At 44.0% G+C, this 16,146-nt stretch overlaps 2 protein-coding genes across 3 annotated transcripts in view; both read right to left on the reverse strand.

Annotated features, from left to right (window-relative positions):
• The window catches only part of Dpys (dihydropyrimidinase), a 77,053-nt gene extending 75,781 nt beyond the window's left edge, over positions 1-1,272 (reverse strand). The window contains exon 1 of the mRNA XM_052160961.1: positions 1,009-1,272. Coding sequence (XP_052016921.1) covers positions 1,009-1,272 — 264 coding nt within the window. The remainder of the gene's footprint in view (positions 1-1,008) is intronic.
• Positions 1,273-10,478: 9,206 nt separating this feature from the next.
• Lrp12 (LDL receptor related protein 12) overlaps positions 10,479-16,146 on the reverse strand; it is a 73,931-nt gene continuing 68,263 nt past the window's right edge. For both annotated transcript variants that reach the window (XM_052161237.1, XM_052161236.1), the window contains 2 exons: positions 15,916-16,048; positions 10,479-12,752 (listed from right to left, as the gene is read on the reverse strand). In XM_052161237.1, the coding sequence (XP_052017197.1) occupies positions 11,889-12,752; positions 15,916-16,048 (997 nt within the window). In that variant the 3' untranslated portion in view covers positions 10,479-11,888. The remainder of the gene's footprint in view (positions 12,753-15,915; positions 16,049-16,146) is intronic.

The raw sequence follows: 16,146 nt of genomic DNA on the forward strand, positions 1-16,146 counted from the left end.
GCAGGTGTGAGGAGGGTGGAGGGGTTGAAACCAGGTTAGCACATGAGATAAACAACGTGTGGACTGCTCCGGGAGCCTGTCGGTCTGTGCCAGACACACTCAGACACAGCTCTGGGAGGAGTCCAGTGAAGAAATGGCCTCGAGGGAATCCGTGTATTATCTCCCCTTTGCAAGAAGCCTTTTCTCTCAAAGCAGCTTAGAGGCGAGATTTAAAACCAGTGTGGATTTGGCATCTCCGGCCTAGGCCCGGAGGAGGCCTTTTTAGTTTCCTAGAAAACTGCCTTGACAATCCTGTGGTTGTTTCAGAGGCTCCAAGGAAACCTTTACCACACCTTTCATTAGTCTGAGCTTCCGGTCTTCCTTTAGACCAGGAGATCCAGATCTGGCTGCTTCCTGCTTGTCACTAAAAGCAGGCAGGTCCTATGGCCTGGAGCAAGCAGTTAGCAAAGGGGGTTGGAGAGGCCACCTTGGTGTGAGTGACAGCTGGGAGAGAGCTATAAGGCTTTATCTTCACAACCCAGGACAGGCTCTTAGGTCTACAGGATTCGGCTCACCCATCCAGGCCTCACTAGCCACAGCAGTGTCCTCGAGGTGAATGGAGGTTTTACTTGTTGGCTGGAGTGGAGAACTAGGAGAAAAGGCTGTGAAGGTCAATTTGAAAAACAAACAGGCCAACTGTGTGGACAGTATAGCGGCGGCTTTGCAACCCCCCCTTGGATTATCATGACAAAAGAGAATTCCGGAAGCCAGGAGTTGGTGCCTAGAGAAAAAAGGGCAAAGGCAAGAGATTGGCTCCTGAGTGCCAAATAACCCAAAAGGCAGAGCAGAGGGGCATATGCCGGGGTAGCACCACAGAACCCAGCATATGGAATTTTTACCCCAAAGGGGCGTCTTTCTGTCTCACAGCTAGCTCAAGCGGCTCACCCCACCCCAGTCCCTGGGACTGCACAGGAGCGGAGGAGGTGGAGCCGCCAGAGACCCCGGATTATAAGCCTGTGGGTTGGGTACCTTGGTGCCCTGGTGGAAGTCGTCGACTGACTGGGTGCCCATGAACGGGAATTGCATGTGCGTGTGCGTGTCGATGCCTCCGGGTAGGACGAGCTTGCCCGCTGCATCTAGGACCCGCAGTCCCCGAGATGCACCCCCGGGAGGCAGCAGGTCCCGCCCCAGCGCCTGCACCACGCCGTCCTCCACTAGCACGTCGGCCACCTGTGAGAAGTCATCGTTGACCACACGACCCCCGCGGATGAGAAGTCGTCCGTGTGGTGCCATGGCCAAGGGAGTTGGGGGCCTGCGAGCAGAGCTGGCTTTCCACTGAGCTCTCCAGGAACTGTGCCCAAACTCCCTCTCCCGCCCCGGGGCTGAAGGCCGGCAGATCCCTGGTGGCATGAGGTACAAGGGTTTATTTAAATGCAGGACACAGGTGTGGCTCCACCTCGGGGGAGGGCTGGCCTGCCGCAGGCCTGAACAAACCCTTGAGCACCACCCCTCGCATTCAGTTACAGTAAGTCGGGGTGTCCACTGAGCTTCTGAGTCAACAGAAGAAAGGCGTCTTGGAATTTGAAAACTGCAGCCAGTGAGTGGCTTGCCTCCCTGGGAAAGATACTTTAGTGAAAGAAAGAAATCCACTCGGTTCCTTGGTGAACAACATCTACACCAAAAGACAGAAAGGAACCTACACAGATCCCGCAGCAAACACCTTTGACCTGGCTTCCCCATCAAAAATCTCGAGCAAACCACCGCTGAGTCTGTGACTGGCAGGCGGTGCTGGCATGTTTGGGATTCTGGTCCCCAGATGGACAAGCAAAGGAGAAGATGTACTGAGCAGTGACGGAAAGGCTGGCAGAGAGAAGGCCCGAGAGAGCTGATCAAGGCAGGCCTGAGAGGCAGTCTCGTTCTCACTTTGATGTGCTCCAGTATCACCTGAGAGATGAACCTCTGGGCAGGCTTGTGTCAAATTCCTGAAGCATCAGAGGATCCACACTTCAACATGATGAAAAATTAGAATGCACCGACAATATAAAGACCCAGAGATTTGGCTGTCAAGCCAGGAAGAAAAACACCACAACCTCAGGAAGGTTATATAATTATTGTCAAGGGAACCTTTGTGCGACTGTGAAAGGGGTAATTATATACACAATGAAACTCCTACAGGCCGTGCAAGTCAACAGACCGGGAGAGTGAGATTGGATGTCCCTGCTGCCACTGGGGGTTTTCTCTGAAACTGTCCAGATGAGCGATTTCAAAGGTTTCTTTATCTTGGACACTTTATATCATGGCACAACACAAAACAAACTTCCCACTTTTAATTAACTCAAAGTTTTATCGGAAGAGGGGCTTGCGGGGTATCTCGGAGGAGGGAGCAAACGGTTCATTGAGACTCGCACACAATAATAGACCAGACAAGAGAGCAAGCATTACGGAAAGTGCGGGCCGCTAGACTAAGGAAGACTGCCCCCTGGTGGACACACCGTCCCCGCTCAGCGCCGGAACAAACGCGCTCCCTGGGGGAACTCGGCATTGCAAGCATTAGTGGGGACACTCTAGGTCCCTGGCCCCGTGGTTCTGGCCTATTAATGAGGTTCTACCTGGATGGGTGATGGATGTGGAGTTTGGGGCGCAGGCAGAACTGAGGGGCGGGAGGAAAACACGAGGACCTGGGACTGGAAGCCAAACTCTGGCTTTGGCACAGACTCCGTGAAACTTAGGCGGGACACTCCAGGGCTTCGTCCTCCCCATGCGAAGAGTTAGGCTGATAGAAGTTTACATTCTGGTGGTCTTGAGAGGCTGCTTGTGTGTTTCTAGAATTAGACTCTCGTGAAGTCTGGAGCAGTGGGCTGGAGCCTAGACAGGGTTTGTTTTCTAGACTCTTGACCATTGTATCTCTCCTCCTGGGTCAAGAAGTTCAGCCTGGGAAGAAGTGGTGTGTAAAGGTGTGTAAGACGACGCAGTGCTGGACAAGTGTCACGGCTTGAATATGTGTGTCACTTGCTTTGACACGGGCTTCACAGGCTACTGGCTTGAACATTGGTCCCCAGCTCATGGTGGTTTAGGAGGCTGCAGAATCTGGAGCAGCTGCAGCCTCACTTTAGAGGAAGCGAGTCACTAGAGGTGTGTCTCAAGGTCTGGTAGCGGCTCTACTTTCTGCTTCTCTCTGCTGCATGACTGCGGATACAGTGTGACCCCTTGACCATGAGACAGAACAGGCCCTTCCTGCAATTGCTTCTGGTCAGGCACTTGGTGCAACAAGAAAAGACCCTTTCTAATTCATGTTGACACAATCCATGTAATGATATTAAGAAGTGCACTGGCCTTAACCTCTGTCCTTCCATCCCTTCTGTTATGTAAGGAGAACACACACATTTGTCTTTTCTGGGGTTGGAGCAACAAGATTCCATTTTGGGAGCAGAGGTCACCAGAATGGCCAGCAACTTGACTTTGTATTTCCCAGCACTCTGAGAACAGAAACTTGTCACTTGGGAATGACCCAGTCTCGTGCGTTTTGTTACAGCCGCAGATGGATTGAGAAATCAGGACTGCTTTTAAAGTTCTTGCACTAAAACTGGGACATTTTATCACCACTCAGCGATAAAGGGCAAGACAAAGTGGTCACAGGGTTCTGTAGAGTTGTTGTGACTGGTCTAGAACAACACCAGGAGGCACCCAGCCCCAAAGCACCCAGCCCCAAAGCACCACGGGAGACTTGCCTTGAGGAAGAGTACTTGCAGCAGGTAAGGTATTTTCGAGCACACTTTGTCAGCAGTGGGCTACATTTGGCACCTGCATAATTGTGTATACTCCTCCTCCTGGCAATTCTAAAAAATAAGTACTATTCTGCCCTTTAACCCATGACCCCTTTGAGGTCAAATGCTTTGTTTTTGGTCACAAAGCAGCAAATATCGAAGGCAAGGTTCATCCAGGAACTTTCAACTCTCCCATCTTGTGACCCCTGCCCCTCCCCCCCATTCCAGAGCCAGTTTGCCAGATCTACTTTTAGTTTTAAAAGCCATCTGCAACTTGGGCTAGAGATGTACTAGAGATGTAGAGATGCTAGAGATGTAAGTAGTAGGTTGCTTGCTTACCATGGGAGATCTTAAGACTTTGTGGCTATACAAGTCTGTAGCCCAGGTGCTATTAAAGGCTGCAGAATCAGAAGATTATCCTCAGCTGCACAATATGTTTGAAGTCAGCCTGGGTTTCATAGTAGGCACTACAGGAAAAAGAAAGGAAAAAAGAAAAATAAACGAAAAAAAGAAAAGAAAAAGAAACTCTTGGTGTCAAGGTCTTAAAGCCAAACACGGAATGCACTGGGATTTATTGCAACTTTGAGGGGAAGTGAGGGAGTCTCTGTCTAGAGCCAGTGGGGCGGCCTCCATTTCAGTCACTACAAGGCTATACTGTGTTTATAAAGAAGATAGCATTGGTAAGACTGGGGACGTGGATGGGAATCACACACAAGCTCTGGACAGACAAGGAATGACCCCTCTGCTGAAAGATAAAGTGAGGGTGATGGGGTGAAGGTTGTAGCTCTCACTTGTTAGACACTTACTTGACTTTAAATATATATTATAAATGTAATTTGTATATTTATTTGAATGAAAGTACTCATGCTGTACTATTGCAAACAAACGTAGTGACTGTTGTCGTAGGGAAAAATAATAACCAAACTGTCTATATGTTAAGTTAGCAGTTATCGGGGTTCTGGCAAGCAGAAGCCTTGCTATATGTCATTTGGGATGCAAAGGTCTATTTCAGAGTATTGTGTAAGGTGAACTCAGAAACGTTCCATTTTTACCTTGGTGCAGTGGGCCTCTACGGGGGGGGGGCATTTAGTCTGTATTAAGGAAGTAATTAAGCATGTCCTTTAAACCCATTGGATTTCCAGACTCAGCTTTAGTATCTTTTCTGCTTCTCATGTGTGGCTTCAAAGTAGTTAAGTTTGAAAAGTTATTGAACAAAATGCCTTGCAAAGTAACTGCAATTTTGAAATGCGCCACTAGGTGGCTCCGTCCTCTTGTAGGCTTGGCCTGTTAGGTAAATAGGCCACATGCTGACCCAGACTACAGGCAGAGGTGGCTTCTAGGCAACCACTGTGGTTGGCTCTTGTTATCGCAAATGTCACTCCTAGGAATTGAGTGTCTACACTGATAAATAACTTGTTAGTCTTTCCTCAAATATGACTAGTACATTTTTTGTGGACACCGTAAGTTCAGTTTCATAAAATAAAATACTGACATTCTAGATTTACACTTCCTTTTTCTATGAGAAAAAATCGTCCATTTTACACTAAAGAGAAATATATTAAGAGTGGTTATTCACTTAAATGAGACTAGCAATAGGACTCTTTGTCTTGTACCAACCTTACGCAACTCACCTACATTTGATTTTTCTAACGTTATTTAGGACTTAGCTTTCACATCAGCTACAGTGTTTATACCAAACACAGTTGATGAACATTTGGGTTTTCATGGATGGCCAAGATGCTGACCCCACCTCCTATATGAAGGGAAAAGAGCAATGAGGTGGATTCCAGCAACTGCAATATGTAATATATTTGGATTTTTTAATCTTTTAGTCATTGTTCCCAATTCCTTGGCATCTATTTTTTTTTCCTATCAACACTGACATTTTTCTTTGGGAACATATCATATCAGGGCACACGAAGAATCTGCAGAAATGGCTTTTGGGAATAATATAGTTTTATTGTCATAATCTAAAAATTTGCAAGGGAATAAAAGCATATTGATCATAAAGGAAGTGTAAGTACACGACTTCTCAAGGCTCTTCATATATATTACTAAATTATTTAAAATTTTAATTTATATAATTTAATTATAAAAATATAAAAATAAAGATAAAATATAAAATCATAAAATTAAAAACATAAAAAAATAAATGTAAGGCGGCAGACAGAGAGCTTTTAGGTTCCTAGTTATGCACGTGTGTGTGTGTGTGTGTGTGTGTTTGTGTGTGTGTACAGGCCTGTGGGCACTTTATCTAGCTTCAGGGAAGAAAGACCAAGAAAAGAGTCCAGCCAGTTTGTGTTAACACCAGCCTTTTTGACTGAAGATTTGAAGATTCTGGGATTCTAGGTGCCAAAACTTTGGTCTCCCCGTTTGAGGGGAGGTGGTAGTGTGGGTTTCTGTCCCGGTGTGATCCTGGTCTCTTACGGAAGCCTGTGGGAGACATTCAAAGGAAGGCAGGGTTCACGTGTCAGACAGGGTAGGAGCAGTTAGAACAGCACCTGGCTGACAAAAGGCTCTCCCTAAGTGTCTGTCAAGTGTTAGGTAGAAGGGAGAACTGGAGGCATGGGCTTGAGCCTTTTTTTTTTAAATATGTTCTTTCATTTCTACAGGAGCTCCTCTGGGTGCTCTTGTAGGAAGACCAGAATTTGCATCCCCACCATTTACATAAATGCCTGAGTAGGCATTCCCGCAAGGCATTCCTCAGACAAACAGGCTAGACTAGCCCACACAGGAGCTCTGCGTGCAGCTGAAAGACCAGCTCAATAAATAGAGGGGAGAAAGATCAAGGAGGACTCCTGACTCCTGACATCGGCTCAGCCTCAGGCTCTAGAGACAGCTGCATGCCCATGCCCAACACACACTTGCACACACATGTGTGTTGCACACACATTGAGAAGGAGGGGTGGGAGAGGGAGAGGGGGATGAAGGGAGAGAGGAAGAGGGAGAGAGAGGTAGGAGGAGGAAGAGGAGAAGGACTGAATCTGGTAGGAAAGGCCACTTTCACTTTACAGGTTCGGCTGCCACTCAGAGGTTACAGCAAAAGTAACTCTCTGCTCTGCTCTGATTTTACGGCCATAGGAGCCTCACTGCATTAAATCCAGCAAATACTGATGTACAGTATTTGTGCTTTTAATTTGATAAAGCAACTACTTTTGCTCTGGAGAATAAGTTATTTTTAAAATAGCTTATAAAAAAAGGACAGTATCTGTATCTATACATTCATATACATGTATGATACATACACAAATATGGATAATTCTTTGTTGTCTTAAAGTTTACTGTTTATTATTTAATTGATGTACCATAAAGTTGACTCATTTATAGTTCAATGGTGTTTAGTGTATTTACAGAGGTTTGCAAACTTCTCCTAATCAGATTTTAGGATCGTGTCATCTCCTAGAGAAGACTGCTGGTCAAGAAGCCCTTAAGGTGTCACAGGCACCCTGTCATGTTCATCCAGCCCAGTCCTCATGTAGAGCACTGTAACTAAAACCTTTCTTTGTCCAGCTAAAAGTGGATGTATCTTTTTACAGCCTCTTGGCAACTACTTAACTGGAGACTACCTCCTCCAGGGCCTGAAGTTGCTCCTTTAAATGTATTTATAAAGGAACACGGTTTTCCAATCCCCTAGTCTCCGTGGAAGGAACAGAACCGAACCTCAATACCATACAATGAACAAATCCAGATAAGCGACCCTGTTGATGAGTCACTAAAGCCCTTCAGCACGTGTTTTTGCTAATTCTGACTTTACATCTGAAGGTATGGATTACCTGTCCTCTGCGGCATCTGTCTTGCTTGTCTCTATAACTCTGTCTTCTGTAGTTTTTGACACCTCTGAACACCCCTTCCTGAGCCTCAAGGAAAGACAGGTTCTCTCCATGAATCTGCCCCTTGTGAATGTTTTGTATCAGTGGAACCACGCGCATTTGGGAGGCCTTTTGGTCCTGTTCATTAACTTGTGAAGTAGGTGGGATTTTAGATTTTCCACTTTTGGCTGTTAGAAGTGGATACATTTTATAAGGACAAGCTTTCGGTTGTATCTAGGCATAGCATTTCTGGCTCATGTGGTGGCTATGTTTATTCTGAGGCACTTCCAGACCTTATTTACAGAGCAGTAGCTTGATTTTTACATCCTTACCAGGCGTGTGTGAAGCTCTTGCAACAGCTCTCACCACTCCCTCTCCCACAGCACAGCCACCCGACTGATCATGGAGTGTTTGTTTCCTAATCTTTCTTAATACAACAGAATCTTTTATTATGTGGCTATTCAAATGTAAGTAGGAGATATATCTACTGATCTCTAAGTGAAAATGCAGCGTAGGAAGAATTAATTTGAGTTCTAAGGTTATCCTGCATCTGATACCAGTGGCAAAGTCACTTGCTGATGTTCATGCTGATGTATGGATGGATAATGCAGATAAATCTAATAAATCACATAAGGGGCCTAAACAACAAACCCCACGATCATCTTAACAGATGCAGGAAAGGCTTTTGGCAACTTCCAACATGCTTTCTCAGTGGTGAAGTGTCTTACTGGGTTATAAGGGAAGGGAAAAAGATTACAATCTAGGCAATTTGACTCCAGAGTTTTGGAGGCTATATTACTGCCTCTAATAAATTTTGAACTATCATGTAGAGACAGAAGTTATTTTAAATGTAGTTGACAAAAACACTGTGCAGCATTTGTCTTTACAACATGCCAAAGCGTTTCTCTTAAGTTGTATCGGTGTTCAGTGTGTGTGCACGGTAAGGAATAGAACCCAGAACCTTGAAACAGTAATAAAGTTAATCCTCTAAACTCCCTAGTAGGTTTATATGCGCTCCTGTTACCTGACCCAATCTTGTGGATTCAAACAACGAATGCATTATCCATTCAAATGTGTGTTATGTGAAAAGAGAAAAATTGAAGTACTAAGAATATCTAGAGAACACAGAGAGGTAAGTTCCCTAAAGACTGCTTTTTTTGTCTTAAAAGATGAGTATTCATGAGACAAAAAACAAAAACAAAACAAAAAACAAAACAAAAAAAATCTACCAAACTCCCTACTACCTCTGAAAAGAAGCAAAGTGAACCCTGAAACATTCCCTTTAACACTCTCTTGCTAAGGAGGAACCAAAGTGAGGTGCTACGGTCTGGGAAAGTTGAGTGGGGCAGCATTTGCTGTAACACACCAGGCAGCAACCCCCAGAAGCAATGGGCGGCCGCTATGTGTCAGCGGTGGCAACATTGGTGCTTCTGAGACACTCGGTCTGAAGCTGCTTAGAGCTAACTCCAGGCTTCATCTTACACAGACATGCACATTAATAGCCAAGGAAAGGGAGCTTCTTCCTTAGAGTCAAGGGATATGGGAGGGGCTGGAAGGAGGAAAGAGAAAGGAGATGAATTTTAACATATTTAAATTGAAATAGGTTTTTAAAATTAAACTAAATAACTGAATCACTAACCCGGGGAATTAGAGAAACTTAATAAATATAGTGAAGGAAGGATAACTAAAAAGCAAATGATGTCACAGCGCACACGCGCAGAGCATGGCAGACAAACAGGACACTGTAAGGCTCCCTAAAGGCAGCAAGGATGCTGCTCAGGTTCACTCACTTCAGAGCTCCAGGGCTGCAGCGATTACAGGCAGCTGCCCTGACCGAGGTGCCCTGACCTAGGTGAAGGGGTTTATTCAGGAGTGCAAGTCTGGCTTAAAGACTGAAATGAGTCTGGACCTGAAATATACAGGCACACTCTCACTCTCTCTCTCTCCCTCCTCCTCTCCCTCTCCCCCTCCTTCTTCTCTCTAACTGAATTACTAATGTGAACTGTATAAATGAAGGCTAGTGGCTGGCGCAAGGTTGCCCTAACAGACCATCAGCTAATGTGTAAATAGTAGAGCTGGAAAGACCACCATTCATAATGGTAACAAAATGATAAAATGTGTTAAGAATTCCCAACAATGTTCCTGTAAGGTAAAACAAAGTACATCAGAATGACTTAACACAAAGACTTAAATAAATGGCTGAGATGGCACTGATTTAGATAAACAATTTAACACAATGATGTTCAATTTAAGTTAATTATAAACTAAAGTTGTCTAGGAAAAAAGTTACAAAGAAAGAAGTGAAAATAAGCAAAGATAGCCGAACATAGTAAATTCTCTAACTTTAAAAACTTTTTTTTATCTTTTAAAGAAACTAGAACAGATAGGTACTGCTGACAGTGTTTCTGGAGAGATATACAAGAGACTGGTACTCTTTAAATAGAACTAAATGATGGGTGTCAGGGTGAGAGACTAAATTTTTACTGACTGAAGCAGGAAGACAAGTCAATTAAAAACGAATTTACACATTTGCCAGCAGCATGGATGAGGCTTGAGCCCTGGAACCACAACACAAAACCAACTAGCAGGCAGACCCAAACAAGGCCCGAAGCACAAAGAAAGCCAGGAAACCAAACCCCAAATTCCAGCTGCTAGAAGCATTATTAGGACCTAAAAGGTTAATCTGATACTTGAATTCTTCCATCATCAGACTGGACGAGATTTATCAATTCAGAGGCAGCCTTCCTTCTAAGAGGGGGAAGGATGCTCGCACCCTTGGGGAGTTTGACTGGAGTATTGGTGCGAGCCACTTCTTGCTACAGTAGCCATGGTGACTACCATCTTCCATGGCTTCAGCTGTATTACAGATGACCTGAATCTTACATGAACAACAAAAATAAAGAACAACTTTGATTTAAAAAGTACCTCAAGGCAATAAAAAAAATTATTTTAATTTTTGATACATATTAAAACATTTTAGTCAGGTCTTCCTGACAGCATAACAGGACAGATACACAAGACCTCAAACATGCTTTAAAATGACATCCAGCAAAGTATTCAAATGTAATAAATAGCAATAATCACACACAAACACGTTTTCATACCCAATCATTAAGCTGCTAAAACAGACAGCTAAGGAATAAATAAACAAGAATTAACAATTAAAGAAAAATAAATGGGGTTTGTAATTCACTCTACTTAAAGAGGGGACAATCTGAACAATTTACTTTGCTTTTCTTCAAGATTACAGCACTGATTACCCCCTCATCCAAGAATAAAATATCCTGGGAAAAAAATCACTCTTACAATAATGCAGTTTTTAAATACAACAAATAAATATAAAACCAGCAAAGCAATTTCAAGTTGTAAAAAAAATGGTCCCCCACCCCAAAGCTATGGAAATAGTCACTGTGGTAGCAGTGACAGTACCTGCTCTGACAGTGCGTGTACGCTAGACTCATCTGAGACCTTGGCAGGACTGGAGTGCAAATCCCTAGGGTCCCACTCAGGCAAACCCCTGTTAGAGAAAGACATTACCCCGTGGAGCTGAGTGTGTACAATTTCTGTACGTATTTTATAAAGTTCAAAATGTAATGCATAGTAGAGTATCTTCATCTGCTTACTTCTGTCCCTAAATCGAGATGAAAACAGAAACGTATTGGGATTTCACCATTTGGTCTGAACCATACCAGAGTATTAAAGTCAGCATTAGAAAATCTATAAAAGAGTTTTGTTTCCCGACAGCAGTTTTCTCTAATGCTACGTAACTTTTACATCATTGTGTGCTGAACGGAAGAGGAGGTTCTTTCTCTTTGACAGGTCCGTATGATGCAATCTACCAGCAGACAATGTGATGCACACAGAGGTGACGCTAAGGGTCTGCTTCCGTTTTTGTACATCAACATCCTCAGCATCTAGTGTAATAAATTACATGACGGCAAAGAGCAAAGAGCCAACTAAAGGAAGGTACTGGTTTGTACAAACAAACCTTTTAACATAAGATAGATAAAATGACAGCTACATGAATTAAAGCAGCCATGTCTACTATTAAACTTAAGTACCAGGATTTAAAAACAAAACAAAACAAAACCAAGTATAAGCAAACGGAAGAACATGACTGAAATACAAATACAAATACGTAACGCATTTTAGCTGCTAAAACAGTAAACTCTAGCTCCTAGAGTTAGACATTGTTAAATTTAACCATGCAGGCTAACATATAATAAGAAACCACCCTGCATCTTTTCATTTTAAACTAAAACTAGTTTAATTGTAAAGTTACAAAACAATGAGTGGATATTGCTCCAGCTTGCATACAGTCTCTGGCGATTCTGCCCTAACACAGCAGCAAAGCCTCGTCATCGCTCGTTTCGGTTTTCACGGTTGCTTCTAAGCAAGTGTCTGGAATCTGCGCAGTGTGCACAATGCCACAGCGCTCGCAGGGGCCGTCCCGGGTGCGCGTTCTCACTCCAGGGCTTCCTGAGCTGTGTGGCTGTCTAAACCCTTGCGCTTGGTCTGAGGCAAGATCAAGAAGAGGTCTGGAGCAGTCATTGGCATCGACGTCCGAAGCTCCGTCGGAAACTGGAATTAGCATTTCGACGTCATCGTCATCTTCTCTTCCACTCACCCCGGTGTCCAGCTGTCTCAAGGGACTCCGGTTCTGGTTTGTGGAGCTCGATCGACCTAATGTGAAGCGTACCCAGCGCAGGCCCTGAGTCATGCGACTTAAAGCACTTGTGAGCTGGTGACGTGCTGGGCTCACACTCGGGGCTTCCACACTAGACACTTCCCTTCCATCTGCGTGGCCACCTCGGGTGCTCTGAGCTGAGGAATTCCCGCCTGTACCCACTGTGGCCTCTACGGCGGTGGTGGGAGGGACCTTCTGAGGCAGAGGCGCCGCCACCCCACCCGATGCCCCTGCAGTGTCCCTTCTCTCGTTTTCTGTGTCTGTGTCATCGGACTCCACGGAAAACAGGCTTCTGTGAGGGTGACTCCTTTCAGTTTCTCTGCTGCTGCTCTGGCTAGGGACAACCTCATCTCCATCTCCTGAGACCAAAGCCAACGACCCTGAATGACGTGATCTTGCAAAATTAAAAATACGATTCCAAATGTTGCTGGATCTGCCTGTCATAGGGAGCCTGACTGAAGTAAATCCCAGCTGAGCTCTGACGGCTAGCCTCAGGTTTTCTAAAACCGAAGCCTGTAAAAGCAAGAAAGGAAAGAGAAGACAAACAGTTAGCAATGAGGTATTAAGATGAAAACATCCTTTGGCTCACTGCTACCAGGAGCAGCGACGAGCTAAATCCTCTTCCCTCTCCAGGTCCACGCATAGGAATCTAATCTGTAACTTAAATCTTAACTTTACAGTGTCAGTTGCGTCAATTACAGCCATTATAAACCTCAATAGCAATCCAATCCTACAACTATACCACGTCTGGAAAATAGACCCCCTGACAAACTCCTCCCACACTTTCCTCAGTGACGGGGCTGGGAGTGAGTATTGCTCCTTCAGCCTCTTAAATACAGTTAGACTTGAGTTGTGAAGCTGAACTGTCCTGTCAATGTGGAATTCCATTTTACAGAGCTGGTTTCCAAGGTCTGAGTGAATGAATATGGAGGACCAGTTTTACTGTCTCAAACAAAGGCCTGAACATACTTGTAATACAGAGTAGAAATCAAAAGTATACATTTGGATACCTTCTCAAGTTTTACAAAATAAGCTATTTTTTTTTTTTTTTTTTTTTTTTTTTGCAGTTTAGGATTGAATATAAACCATATTGGTCTTTAAAAGTTGATAATTTAACAACTTACAGACTTTAAAAATATGGAATGCTTCACAACTTAATTAGCACACAATGAAAGTATCTTGCTTAACTAAAAGAAACCCTCTGGGCCAGGGAGATGCTCTGCAGCTCTCTCCTCCAAGCCTGACCACCTGAGCTTGGTACTCCGGGCCCACAAGGAGGAGCTAGAGAACAGACTCTGCAAGGTGTCTTCTGACCTCCACTGGGTGGCTCATGGCACGGGCCTCCTCCAAACACAATGATAAATAGGTGCAACTAAAAGATAAATCACTTTGTCTAGATGACAGTGTTAGATGAGTTTTAAACGTCCTCAAGCTCCGCCTAGTGGTTGTAGACTTAGGGCAGGCACAGCGCTAATGAACCTCACACTGAGCGTTCACAACTAAGCAAACAAAGGCTGGCGATGCATTCCTTCAAATAGAACGAGCTTCCCCCCCAAAGGCCCAGCCTCTCACAGAAGCAAAAAGTGAACAGGCAAGAACAGGCCACTGCTCTTCACCTGTCTGTCATGTGCAGACACTCGTGCCTGCACAGTCTGAGCCTGAAGACAACGCAGCAAACACTCAGGCTATCGCTGCAGGAGTGTTTTCTAGACAGCTTTAGTAAAATACACATCAGCAATAGGAAACCTGTCCATCAGCACACACGGACTTCCAGGACAAATGTGAAAGGCTTTTTTGTTATTTCACCAATTAAGAAGAATCTAAATACAAAATTAAAAATAAATAGTAGTCTGAGTTTAGAATGACATCTCTGCAGACCTACTCCCAAGTGCTTAGTATTCAAACCACAGTCAAGTGCACACGAGCTTCGACAGGTCCTCAGCACATGTTCTACCGACTTTATCACAAGCAGCAGGCCATCTCCCTAGGGAAATGTCACAGGAGTTTGGTGGGTAACTGTTCCATTTGTGAGGCCGTAATAACTCACCAGAAAGCATTTCTAATTTGTACTAAAAGCAAACTATGAGTTATTTTCTTTTAAAAACTTATGGAAAGTTGATAATGTGTTACCAGAAATTTCAAATGTGAGAATTTGGCCTTATTAAATAAAGTTCTACAACTTACGTTATTTAAAGTTGTTTAAATGGAATTCTTGATATGTTCGTTCTAGCTCTAGAGAACAGAGCAGTATGGAATGGACTTCAGAGTGACCCGGGCTTGGGGACAGGATCTCTACACACGTGGAATGTCTTGGCTGGCAGAAAAGTGTCCACCGGGAGCCTGGCAGGCAGCTACAGTACTGGGGCCTAGGTTGGGGCTCTAGTGATCCATGGTAAGAGGTAGTTTCAGTAGGGCTACAGATGTCCACTAGCCATATTCGACTGATCACAACAATGTGAGCTTGGACAGGGGCTCAAGTGAGCATCCTTGGTTGGTGACAGCTATGGAATGCTGTCCCACAGGGGGAAACTGCAATGCTCTGCACCATGCCGTCTGGCCTCTTCCCTCAGTGGTTGGAAATTCTTGTCTTCTCATAGTAATAGAGTGTAGACATGGGCAAGTAGCTCCAAGCCCTTCAAATCCTTCTAGTGAGCTGGAAAAGCTCCTGGACTTGCAAATCGTCCTGGCAGCGAGCAGTCACAGGGTCTGTGCTCCTCCTCCCTTCCCAGAGCCCAGCGGGAAGGAGGTGACGGTGGCCAACGGAGGCGACCATGGCCTGTCACCTGCCTTCAGAGAAACCAGTGGTGGCAATGCCAACGATAGAAGCTATAGTCTAGATTTTTTCCTATTCTTTATACCTAACAATATGGCCAGTATAAATTCTCAATTAGAAATTACATCTGAAAAAATGTTCAAAACCTACGAATTCTCTCTGAAGATTTGAAAAAAAAAAAAAAAAAAAGCTCAACTAAGGTGACATGTGCCAGAAGTGAAATGGTGTTCTGTTTTTAAAGAGTTAAGTCACTAAAAAAAATACCAATTTGTCTTAGTTCTAATTCTGAGAGTCGTTTTTATAAATGCTTGTGAATATATTTAAAATTTAAATGCAAACAAATGCTCATGACTAAAATAAGCCGTGGTACATTTTTATAGCTTGAAATGTTTTTAAAACTTCCTGAGAACTTTGAAGAACCAAGGAGTATGAGTTACAACCCAAAGAAAACAGACCAAATTCCTAAACACTAAAATCGACTTGAACTAAAAACACTTGATGTTCTCCCTTAAATGAGGGGCAAATATTAACTCCTCTTCAACCACTTGCACTTACCACTGGTCAATCTGTCGTAAGTAGTGTGTGAGTCCAGCAATCTCACCACTCATTCTTACTTCTCTACGTGTTCAGTTCAATCAGAAAATTGGCCAAAGGTTGTAAATTCCAGTGTGCCTGCTCACTTATCCCCAAAAGGAAAATGTCTCAGAATGACAGTCTTATAATCATAAAAATTAGAATTTTATAGATTCTAATTCTAAATTTGTGAAAATGTAATACAATGAATAAAGTCAATTGTCCATATATTTAATATCTGCTTGACTGACAATTCCTAAAGCTAAGAATCCCTCTTTACTACTTGTAGACTGCTAAAGATGACGGAGCAGATTAGAATTCACATTATACCTGATTGGGAGAGCAGACAGGAAAATCCTCTACCGGAGGGATCAGGCCCTGAGCGATCAACTGACCATACGAGGGAGGAGCCTCTCTTCGTAGAAGTTCTGCTTCTACCCGTGACAACTGGGTCTCAAACGATCTTGGAGTAAACAGAAGAAAAGGTTCAAGAGAAGGCAAGCGGTGGCATTCTGCCATCAGCACTGAAGCACTCGAATCTTTCAATCTCACTCCACCGAG

The sequence above is a fragment of the Apodemus sylvaticus genome, chromosome 17 (assembly GCF_947179515.1).
Source record: "Apodemus sylvaticus chromosome 17, mApoSyl1.1, whole genome shotgun sequence".
Lineage (NCBI taxonomy): Eukaryota > Metazoa > Chordata > Mammalia > Rodentia > Muridae > Apodemus > Apodemus sylvaticus.